This window comes from Sinocyclocheilus grahami, unplaced genomic scaffold, assembly GCF_001515645.1.
Source record: "Sinocyclocheilus grahami isolate Dianchi unplaced genomic scaffold, SAMN03320097.WGS_v1.1 scaffold694.1, whole genome shotgun sequence".
Classification (NCBI taxonomy): Eukaryota; Metazoa; Chordata; class Actinopteri; order Cypriniformes; family Cyprinidae; genus Sinocyclocheilus; species Sinocyclocheilus grahami.
In genome coordinates, this window is record NW_015505873.1 from 23,737 (window position 1) to 36,332 (window position 12,596).

At 33.3% G+C, this 12,596-nt stretch overlaps 1 protein-coding gene across 1 annotated transcript in view; it reads right to left on the minus strand.

Annotated features, from left to right (window-relative positions):
• The window catches only part of LOC107559653 (netrin receptor UNC5C-like), a 226,112-nt gene that overhangs the window by 21,118 nt on the left and 192,398 nt on the right, over nucleotides 1-12,596 (minus strand). Inside the window, exons 10-11 of the mRNA XM_016243552.1 lie at nucleotides 5,875-6,066; nucleotides 422-445 (exon numbers count right to left, since the gene is read on the minus strand). Of these exons, the coding sequence (XP_016099038.1) occupies nucleotides 422-445; nucleotides 5,875-6,066 (216 nt within the window). The remainder of the gene's footprint in view (nucleotides 1-421; nucleotides 446-5,874; nucleotides 6,067-12,596) is intronic.

The window sequence follows — 12,596 nt, forward strand, 5'->3', positions numbered from 1 at the left end:
AGAAATAAGTACTAGTATCTAATAAGTACTAGAATCTTAGAAATAAGTACTAGTATCTAATAAGTACTAGTATCTCAGAAATAAGTACTAGTATCTAATAAGTACTAGTATCTCAGAAATAAGTACTAGTATCTCTCAGAAATAAGTACTAGAATCTCAGAAATAAGTACTAGTATCTAATAAGTACTAGTATCTCAGAAATAAGTACTAGTATCTAATAAGTACTAGAATCTCAGAAATAAGTACTAGTGTCTAATAAGTACTAGTATCTCAGAAATAAGTACTAGTATCTAATAAGTACTAGAATCTTAGAAATAAGTACTAGTGTATAATGAATAAGTACTAGTTTATAAAAATAAGTACTTGTATCTAAAAATAAGTACTAGTATCTCAGAAATAAGTACTAGTATCTAATAAGTACTCGGAGGAGCCGTCAGCAGATCCGCTACACACAGAAATACACATCAAATACAGATCTCACACATCTTAATCTGAGCTTTTACGCCTTAACCAGCTGCTACAAGAGACATGTGAGACAGTAGCTATGCTTCCATCCAAAGATTCGAACTAAACTGGAATATTGCATAAAACATTTGCGAATAAAGCACTGTTTCCATCCAACGAGTAAAAGAGAACAAAATCGTCACTTCCTGGTAAACTGGCACTAAATATCACTAAGAAAACTAGGAGAAGCCACTGAATGTAACACTTTTCATATATGTGGCCCTGGAGCACAAAACCAGTCATAATGGTCAATTTTTATATATGAAAAGCTGAATGAATAATTTTTCCATTGATGTATGGTTTGTTAGGATCAGACAATACTTGGCTGAGATACAACTATTTGAAAATCTGGAATCTGAGGGTGCAAAAAAATCCAAATATTGAGAAAATCATCTTTAAAGTTGTCCAAATGAAGTTCTTAGCAATGCATATTACTAATCAAAAAATAAGTTTTGATATATTTACGGTTTGAAATGTACAAAATATCTTCATGGAACATGATCTTAATATCCTAATGATTTTTGGCATAAAAGAGAAATGTATAATTGTGACCCATACAATGTATTGTTGGCTATTGCTACAAATATCCCCCAGCGACTTAACACTGCTTTTGTGCTCCAGGCTCACATATGATAAATTACTTGTCATACTTCTCATATGATAAATTACTAAAATGCAGTCAATGCTTTCGGAGGTGGATGCTGCTGTTTGGGAACGCAGTCGTGTAAGATATCTTCATGGAACATGATCTTAATATCCTAATGATTTTTGGCATAAAAGAGAAATGTATAATTGTGACCCATACAATGTATTGTTGGCTATTGCTACAAATATCCCCCAGCGACTTAACACTGCTTTTGTGCTCCAGGCTCACATATGATAAATTACTTGTCATACTTCTCATATGATAAATTACTAAAAAGCAGTCAATGCTGTCGGAGGTGGATGCTGCTGTTTGGGAACGCAGTCGTGTAAGACAATTATACAGAAATACTTTGACGACAGACTTTGCTCAGGCATTTCAGAACGACCATAAAAACATATGGTAACACTTTATTTTGATAGTCCACTTCTACTTTGATAGACGTTCTACTAACAGTAAGTAACTTTGCAACTACATGTCAACTAGCAGTCGTTAGAGTATTAGTAGACTGTCTGCTTAATATCTTCTAACACTTTATTTTGATGGGTCCACATACTACGTCAACTTATTCTACTAAACCTAACCTAACGGTCTACTCTGAGAGTTAGTACACATGTAGTTGCAAGTTACTTATAGTTAGTAGAATGTCAAAAGTGGACTATCAAAATAAAGTGTAACCACTAAAACTACTTAAAACATTTTGGTTCATTGAAATAGAGCTAAAATAAAATAAAATCTAAATGTTAGATGAAAAGCTTTAAAATTAGAATTGCTAAGCGAAATATTAATGTTTAGGCACAAACTGGAAATTAAACTCAAATAGTAATACTTAAAAAACAAAAACTAATACAAAAGACAAAATTTGTACATAATCAAATGACTACAGCTAAAAGAAAAACAACAATAAAAATGAACTCAAAAATGATATCAATATGAATATATTCATATTAGTGAAATACTATAAAAGTATATGAATAATGAATTAGAAATCTTGCCTTGGCAACAAGCTGAAATAAGTTAAAGCGTCAAAACAATAAATAAATAAATTAAAGAAAAACTGAAAAATAATACTAATATATTAAAGCCAAATAATAATAATAATAAAATGACAAAAGCACATAAAATTACTAGAACTTAAAAATAAAATTAAAATTGAAACTATAAAAATTTTATTATATTAATATTTATATATTCATACTAACAAAATACATTTTTTTGTTAATTAAAATATAGCTAAAATAAAATATTAATATTAGAATATTACATAAATTTAGATGTTTAAGCAATAGAATTACTAACTGAAAATAAAGAAAAACTCAAACTGAAATAAAAACTAATTAAACCTAAAGTGAAATAAAAAAAATGAACAAAAACTAATAAAATCACAAAAGCACATAACCATGGTACTATAAAAAACCAAACAAATTTAAATTAAAATGCAAACTGAAAATAAATTTTTAAAATTCTATTAACATTAATATATCAATATGAATAAAATATGAAACCTTGTATGAACGTATAAAATTATAACAAAAATTAATTGTATTAACAATAATAAAAAAAACTATAATAGCATTTAAATGATACTAAAACGAGACATGGTTTCTGTTTTCGTGCTGTGAGGTGAATGTTAAAGTTCTTTGCACAAACCTGTCACGTTTGTTTAGCATATGCCGGTAAACATCATGAATGCATCTGTGGTAAATCTAGTGGCTATTATTTATTTGATGAAGCGCTTCTCCCTGAAGAGCGCCGTATATTCAGGAGTGAACAAAGCCATCATTAGTCTTTTTCCTCGTTAGTCGCTTCTCTCGTTCTGGCAGACAGCGGCGGATGGAGAGCAGATGCTGCTTTACCCTTCACAGGTAACCTGATGAATATTCATGAGCGAGCGGCGAGGGGGCGGGGCCTCGCGACTCCTTCACACTACTGTTAAACTGACAGCGCAAATGAGTCTGCAGGAGTTGTGGAAACCATGGCAACCCGTCGACGTGTGAGCGAGAAACGGCAAACGCAATCAACAGCTAAGAGTGAATGTGGGCCGCTTCGTGTTCATCACAGCCATCTAAAGCTATTCTGTACTGTCCAAATGGCATCAAAACACAACCACAGCATTAAAGAAAAGAAGCGAATGTTCTGAGTTCATGTCATAAAGATATTACTGAAGAACATTTATGTCTAAACAACATTGGACCCCATTATCTTTTCTGTTCTGTTCCTTTGTGTTACTTTGGAATCTTTCAGATTATACTATTAACATTTTTTTTTTATTATTATTATTATTTTGTATTTTTATGTTTTCATTTGAATTTTAGTTAGTTTTAGTAATTTTGTCTTTCTATTTTTATTATTTCAGTTTTATTTATTTTAGTACATAAAGTTACTAATACTGTAAATGAAAAAAAAAATACTTTGGCAACTAACTAAAATAGAATTAATTAAATACAGTTTTTATTATTTCAGTATTTTATTTCCAATGTTTTAAATATTTAGAATTCGTTTTTATTATTTTATTGTTTATTTAATTTTGTAATTTTACAGCGAGTTAAAGGTCCAGTAATTCTGACTGCTTTGCCATTTTTTTAAATATGTAATTTTATTCATTTTAATTTAATTATTATTATTATTATTGTTTATTTTTTCTTTATTGTAGTACATCAGGTTAATACTAAATGGAAATGAGAAATGTTGCTTTGGTAACTAACTGAAATAAAATAAGTTTACATTTTTTAAGTGTTTAATGATTTTTATTTTTTTTCTTCGACTAAGTAACAAAAATGTTTTTACGGTTTTGGTTTTAATGAACTATTATAACCCTGGAATAAGAAATTCATACAGGTTTTGGAGCAACATTTTTCCTTTAAATGAGGTTTTTGACGTATTAGAAAAGTATTGGAGTATTAGAGTTTCCAATTAATTAAATAATTAAAAAAATTAAAATAAGTAATATGAATTTTTTTTTTTAAAGATATAGATATTTTATTTGTTTACCTGCATATCATGTGATCATTAACCAGCATCAGAGAACCGTACATTTACAGATGTGTTGTTGAATTATTCATTTAGTCTCTGCAGCCTAATTTCCTCAGTTTCCCCGCCGCTCTCGCTCGCGGGTAATTAACACTCAATGTGCCAGACAGACGCAGCTAATTACAGCGTCATGATAGCGTGCAGATTGCCTTGACATCGAGGTGACGGGCTTTCTAATGAATCCCGAGCGTCCTCCATCATCACACTGACACACAAACACAGCTCGCTGACAGAAGAGGACGGCGTGCTGAGACTACAAGTGATTTCAATAACTAGCAGCCAGTGGGTTGGTCAGATGAGTAGCTTCGGTTCACTAGACCCCAACCAGAAATGTATAGATGTAGAAATAATTAACTGCTGTGGGCATGTTGGGGTCTAATTTATTGATGAGTAGCTATTAAAAATATCACATAACCACCAATTCAATCTCGAGCCTCTTTTGTCAGTGAATGTATGATGTTTCTCTTTGTGTCACTGGAATGATAAAGGAAGTGACAGATCATGTTTCATTCAGTACCATTTTTTATGTTTTTGGCTGGATTTATTTGATATTAAAAAATATAGCAAAAACTGAAAAAATATGAAATATTATTAGAATGTAAAACAGCTGTTTTCTATGTGAATATACATAAAACTGTAATTTATTTCTGTGATGCGCAGCTGTATTTTCAGCATAATTCCTCCAGTCTTCAGTGTCACATGATCTTCAGAAATCAGTATAATATGCTGATCTGCTGCTCAAGAAACATTTCTGATTATTATCAATGTTGAAAACAGTTGTGCTGCACGATATTTTTGTGGAAACCGTGATACATTAAATTTTTCAGGATTCACAAATGAATAGAAAGTACAAAATAAAAGTGCTTATTTGAAACAGACATCTTTTGTAACATTATAAATGTCTTTACTGTCACTTTTGATCGATTTAATTCATCCTTGGTGAAAAAAGTATTTTAAAAATTATATTTTAATTTTTATTATTATTGGTAAAATTATTATTTTTTATATAAACAAAACTGTTCTATAAATAAAAAATTACATCATAATAATAAATTGACTAGTTCAATGACTACTTATTATTATTAGTAAAATTATTACTTTTTAATATGTAACACTACAGTTCTAGAAATATAAAAAAATATAATTTGACATAATAATAATAATTAATTGACTAGTTGGATGACTACTTAATAATTAATTGACTAGTTGGATGACTACTTACATTATTATTATTTTTATTATTATCATTATTTGTCAAATTAATATTTTTTAATGTGTGAATACTACTGTTCAAAAAATATTTAAAAAAATAATAATTTGACTACTACTACTACTAATAATAATAATAATGAATTGACTAGTTGGATAACTTTACAATCTTAAAAGGCTGATTTCTAGCCAATGAAATTAATTAGCAAAAAACAACAAAAAAACCTTGACTATGACAGTTCCAGGCTGGTAACACTTTAGTACAGGGAACACATATTCACTATTCACTAAAGGCTTTCTCTCAATAAACTTCTAATTTGCTGCTTATTAATAGTTACGTTTAGGAATGAGGTGGACTAAGGGATCTAAAATACGGTCATGCAGAATAAGACATTAATATGTGCTTTATAAACAGCCAATATGCTAGTAATATGCATGCTAATAAGCAGTTAATTAGTAATAAGAGGAGTAAGATCCCGCTCTCGTACCTGTGCGCGCCGTCTTGATGTTGACCGGCTGGAATCCTCCGTTGAGCGCCGACGAATCCATGATGTCCGAGTCAAAGTCTCGCTGGTTCTTCCGATAGACGAACAGTGCCACGATGACGGAAATGACCAAACACATGATGACGGCGATGACGATGCCCACGTACAGAGCCACGTCGTCTGTGCTGGGGGCCGCTGGAGAGACACACACACACACACACACACACACACACACACAGACTGAGTTACAGCACTTTTATTACAGCTGCGTCAAATTAGGAGGAGATTCTATCTGCGGTCCAATATCCGTCCTCACTGATATTAAAGCAATAGGCCCCAAGAAGCCTTGTTTTACAGTGAGTTTATAACAGCTAAGGGCCGTTGTTAGTAGGGATGCGCCGATCCGATATTCATATCGGGTATCGGCTCCGATACTGCAATTTTTCGTCGGATCGGGTATCGGTCAGAGAGGGCCGATCCATATCCGAGATTGTGCGTAGCATTCTCTGTTAGTTCTGAGAAGCCATACGATAGCTTAAAGGGTTACTCCACCCCAAAATTAAAATTTTATCATTAATCACTTACCCCCACGTCGTTCCAAACCCGTAAAAGCTTTGTTTGTTTCGGAACACAATTTAAGATATTTTGGATGAAGCCCGTAAAATTTTATCATTAATCACTCACCCCCACGTCGTTCCAAACCCGTAAAAGCTTTGTTTGTTTCGGAACACAATTTAAGATATTTTGGATGAAGCCCGGGAGGCTTGTGACTGTCCCATTGACTGCCAAGTAATGAACACTGTGAGGGTTCAGAAAAGCATGAAAGACATCGTCAGAATTGTCCATCTGCCGTCAGTGGTTCAACTTTTCTCCGCTGTGGCTGTCAGTCATTCGTTCAGCCTTTAAACCCCGGTCGCGTTCGGTTACAGCAGTCAGCTCGGTAAAGCTCTCTCCGAGATCATTCTGTGTTCCCATTATACTGGATTTGTAAATGCATGTCTATGATTTTGCAAAAAGGACTTTATCTTCTTGCCGGAGTTTAATGTTTTGTTACTTGCTACCGGGTGTCTGTGAGAACAAAACACAGGCGTAGAAAAGACTATCAATAGTTTTTAACGCGCACAGTAACTGAAATGTAAAAGTGTTAAAAGAAAGGCTCAATAACTGTTGCACAGATATAATACACTACGCATCAATTTCTCTTCCCTTTGCACACCGGATGCGCATATTGTAAGCGCTTCGTGCCGCACTGTATTTGTTTTGTTCTATCGAATCTATCATATGTTGTTGCCTTATTAAAAAATATGCTATACATTTAAAAGAAATGTATTTTAATTGTATAGTATATACTTATATATAAATACATTCATGAATGTTTTTAATGAATGGATTTTACAATAATACAAATAGCAATGTGTAACATTTTATCATATTTAGTGCAACACTTTTATTTGTTCCCCACAAAATATCGTTTTTTCACTAAATGCTTGGATTTCTAAAATTATTGTGCACTGATTTTTCTAGAATAACTTTTGCTGCCGAATTATCCACTTGATATATGATATATTTTTATCATAGATTATGAATATACATATATATTTTTTCATATTTATTTTTCTGTATAATTAAGTAGTCTGCATTTAGTAGACTGTGAAAGAATGATTATCAGTTCCACACACAGAGATATAGCAATTCTACAGTGATAAAAACTTCACTGGTATTGGATCGGTATCGGTATCGGCCAATACCGAACCCTAACAAAGGAGTGTGTTACTTTGTAGCGTCATTTACAACAGCTTCGAACGCGGCTCAGCCAATCAGAATCAAGCTCCGGAACTCTCCGCTTTAAAATAATAACTCAAGACTTCATTACTGTAGCGCAGCGTTGGGGAAAGTTACTTTTGAAAGTAATGCATTACAAAATTGCGCTACTCCCTAAAAAGTAACTAATTAGGTTAATTAGTTACTTTTTTATGCAAAGTAATGTGTTATGTTACTTTTAAAATCTGGGCAGGGCTTGCTTGCTTGTTTTAAATATAAAAAATATCCTCTTTTACGAACGTAAAAGCCCTTTCACACCAAAAGTGGATTGGATTCGCCTCAGGCTGAAGTTAATGTAAATTCACGTTCACAAATGTGCCCGTTTTGATTATTAGTATGATTGAATTGGATCACTGAAGGTCAGCAGCAAAGTCACTGGTTAATAAAATGGTTTGAATATCAAGCACAAACTGAACCAGAACATCTGCTAATGGATCAGATCATCTACAAAAACATCAGATCATTTACAACAGCGTCTGAATCTGAAAACAACAGTCTGAATCTGCTTTATAACATTACTTTGACGGTTTTGAGTCTTTAGATTTGAACTCAAGTCTTTCATTGTGAGAAGTTTTCGCACTGAAGTCTGACTGATTCCTTCATTTGATATGAATCACGCATGAATCATCATGTCTTCTGCCCACCAAGATCCAAATAAAAAGAGAAAGTCATCAAACCAGAAAATACCAAGTATTTTGCTGTATGAATCACATTTATATTTGCTGGAAAATTACTTACTACATTTATATTTGCTGGAAATTCAACCAAATAAAATTCTTATTAATTATTTTTATTATTATTTGCATAAACTACATTTATATTTGTATATTTGCTGGAAAGTCAAACAAACAATTTTATTAATATTAATGTAATAAATAATAATAATAATAATAATTATTATTATTATTCATTTTTTATTATGTGTATAAACTACAATTATATTTGTATATATGTTGGAAAGTCAAACAAACAATTTATTAATATTAATGTAATAAATAATAATAATAATTATTATTATTATTCATTTTTTATTATGTGTATAAACTACAATTATATTTGTATATATGTTGGAAAGTCAAACAAACAATTTATTAATATTAAAGTAAATTATTATTATTATTAATATTAGCAGTAGTAGTAGTAATATAACTCTATTTTTGCTGGAAATTCACCAAATTATTATTATTATCATTATTATTATTATTATTCAACATATATGTAATATTTATTTTTGCTGGAAATTTAACTAAATAAAATTAACACTAATTTATAATAAAGTAATATCAATATTATATATATCATTTTTTTATTCCCACTATATATATACCAGACAGAGGAATAACCAGCACTGAAACAGATGCAGCGTCAGATCTGTGTGTTTCTAAAGCAGAGGAACGTGAGTCTATGAGAACACATGCAGCAGATCGATCCGGCCTTTCCTCACTTCATTACGGATCACGTCTAGAAATCAGAAACATCTCTTCTCTGTTCATGCCGTCACTCCTCACGTCTTCTTCCAACCTCGGCTCTTTCTGTCTTGAAAACGTCCCAGTGGTTATGTGGAACGGAAACTGGCCTATGCAGCGTTTGACAAGCCATCATTAGAAGCAATACTCTGCCCTCATTTCCATAGAAACGGTCGCTTTGTCCCGCCGATAATTGTGAAAGATGCAATTTCCTGTCAAAGCAGTGACGAGTGTCAGCAACAGCAAAACCTGGAGAGGCCGTTGATTCCTGCATCAATACAGACGCCCTCCAGACTGACCATTTTCACCAATGCATGCTCCTGATTCTCTCGTCTGCGCTCGTATTGAACTCTGAGAGCCGAAACACTGGACTCGTGAGTCACAGATTGAGTGAAGCAGAGCTGTGATTCTCTCATCCTGCAGCAGAGGGCGCTCTCAGCCATCACTACATGCAGCCGACGCATTACATCAGAACTACACACTGCATGCTAGTCCTGGACTATTCACACTACTGTATCTGTGTGTGCATTCTCTGTTTGCATTTAACCTCTTATTGATTCATTAGGATCAAACCATCAAGAGATGCATGGCAAAAATGATGTCTATTAGGCTTGCTTTCCAGTAAAATGCATAAATATAATACTTCAAACAAAATACATTTACTTGAAAAGCAACACTACATATTTTTAAAGAGGAATGTATATTTCATATGAGTGTATTTCGCCTTACTGCACCAATTTATTTATTTTTTTACTTCAATAATAAAAATAAGTGACAGAATAAGTGAGAGATCTACCGGTGCAGTGAGAAAAAACTGACTTGTGTTTAGGAAATGTCAGAAACAAGTCTTAATATCTGATGCAACGTTGCTTTCAAAGTGGACCTAGTAGTTTTTAGGATTTTTAGATATTTTAACTCTTATTTTTAACTTTAAATAAGACGAGGAAAGGAAAATTTGGTGAAGGATTTACTTTGAGAAAAAAAAAACTGCTAACAAATTTCACAAATAATTACAAAGAAACCAAGAGCAACACGAGGGTTATTACAGTTACCTAAAACTAAGACATTTATATTACTTAAAATAGAATAAACATTAACTGAAATATAATAAATGATAATATATATATATATATATATATATATATATATATATATATATATATATACACACACACACACACACACACACACACACAGGTATATAGTATTTTAAATGCATACATATAAATAAATAAATAAATATAATATTTATATATAAATAATTTTATTAACTATATGTATTTATTTATATGTATGCATTTAAAATACTATATATATACATATATATATATATATATATATATACTAAAAGATATATATATATATATATATATGTACTAAACAGAACTTGCATCTAAAAATGCGTCTTGCATCTTTGCATCTAAAATCGCAAGACAGCGCTCAGGGACGGTTTTTAAAAAAGCGCAGCACAGAATGCGTCCTCCGGCATGCTGCCGTCAAATAAAACAGTCGCCATGCCAAGTTTCTACTGTAAACAAAACTTGCATTGCTTGCCCCGCCTCCACGGTCGTCTGATTGGTCCACTGTTTTGGAACTGACTTTGATGAGCAGCATTGCATGTAAACGTTTAAACTTTTTTAACTTGACAAAGCATCTTAAAAAATGCAGATACGAGTGCAACGGTCATACACATCAGTCTAGTGCTCGTTTATATAGCAAAACAATAGAAAAGTAGTGCACTGGAATGGAAAAACACATTCTGTGTGAACGGCCCTTAAGACTGTTTTATACTGGACTGGATCGCAATATTAAAGCAACGAGTCCTCAGCAGGCATCAGTGTAGAGTGTGTAGTGTGCAGTATACAGTCAGTGTTTGTGCTGATGTTGTGAAGTGTGTTCTCTATTATCTATTATGTGCATTGGTTTATGAGAGATGTGAGCTTTCGCGTCAGCGGCCTTCCTTTGATTAAACATGCATGTGTGTGTGTGTGTGTGTGGCTCGTCCTCGGAGTGAGTCCGGGACACTGTGTGTTTACGTGTGTGTGTGTGTGTGTGTGTGTGTGTGTGGCTCGTCCTCGGAGTGAGTCTGGGACACTGTGTGTTTACGTGTGTGTGTTTACGTGTGTGTGTGTGTTTGCATGCCTGCAGCTGCTGCACTTTTAAAGGTAGCAGCAATCAATGTCACGATCAGCGCCGCATGGCCCCTCGTCGAGTTTAATCACTGTGACATTACGAATTAATCTCACTAATGTGAACGCTGCCCTCTAAAAGCAGACGCTCTGACCACCGTCTGCAACACAGGTCTGAAAACACAAAGAGCTTCACATCTGAACGTGCACGCTCTGAGAGCTGGGGAACAAATACAACTGAGATTCTATTCTTTTAATTGCGGTTATGATTTAAAATGCAATTAAAAAAAAAAAAAAAAGCTCCAGGTTTGCTGTGCTTGTTTGTTTGGCTAAAAACTTTATGATTATATATCAATGTGATTATAAATTATTATTATATACATTACAGTGAGGTGAGACAGACAAGACGAGTGAGGTGAGACAGACAAGACGAGTGAGGTGAGACAGACAAGACGAGTGAGGTGAGACAGACAAGACGAGTGGGGTGAGAGACAGGAAGAGTGAGTTGAGACAGACAAGAAGAGTTTAATTGTTTCCACATTGTTTGCTGATTTTTACTTTATTTAAACTTTGTGTAATTTATTCATTTTATTTGACTTCAAGGTGCATGTCGTGCCTCCTAGCTTTCTTACTCGTTTTGCTAATAAACGTTCTACGTTTCTTATTTATTTGGTTATATATTATACATGTTTACTTATTTCCAGTTTTTTTATAGGCTACCTATTTAAACTTTATGTAAGTAATTTGTTATTTTATATTAGGCATAGCCTGCCCTATAGCATGGTGTATTTTTATTCGTTTTGTTAATAAAAGGCCTATGTTTTATATATTGGCTAAAGTGAGTTTGACATTGTATTTTGTTGTTGCATTCAAGCAATTGACACCGAATTGACGCTAATTCGAGCTATTATCGCTAATAATAAGCTATTTAAAAGTGAAGGAATGCGTGGAAAAGAGGGAAAATTCAAACTAACTAAAAACGAACAATTGCTTTATGCTGAATTGCCGCTATTTGAAAGTGAAAGTAAAAAGTGCACACCACTTTTACAAGCTATTTAAAAGCGAAGGAAAGCAAGGAGAAGAGGGAACGCCCTCACAGTGATACCGGCATTATCGGTGTTGTCGCACGTCGATTAACCGGTGGGAAAATTTCCTCACTGTCACAACCCTAGCGGTGAGTGCTGCCAATCACAGCACACACTGGCCCAGCTAACCAATCACAGCACACACTGGCCCAGCTAACCAATCACAGCGCACCGTGGCCCAGCTAACCAATCACAGCACACACTGGCCCAGCTAACCAATCACA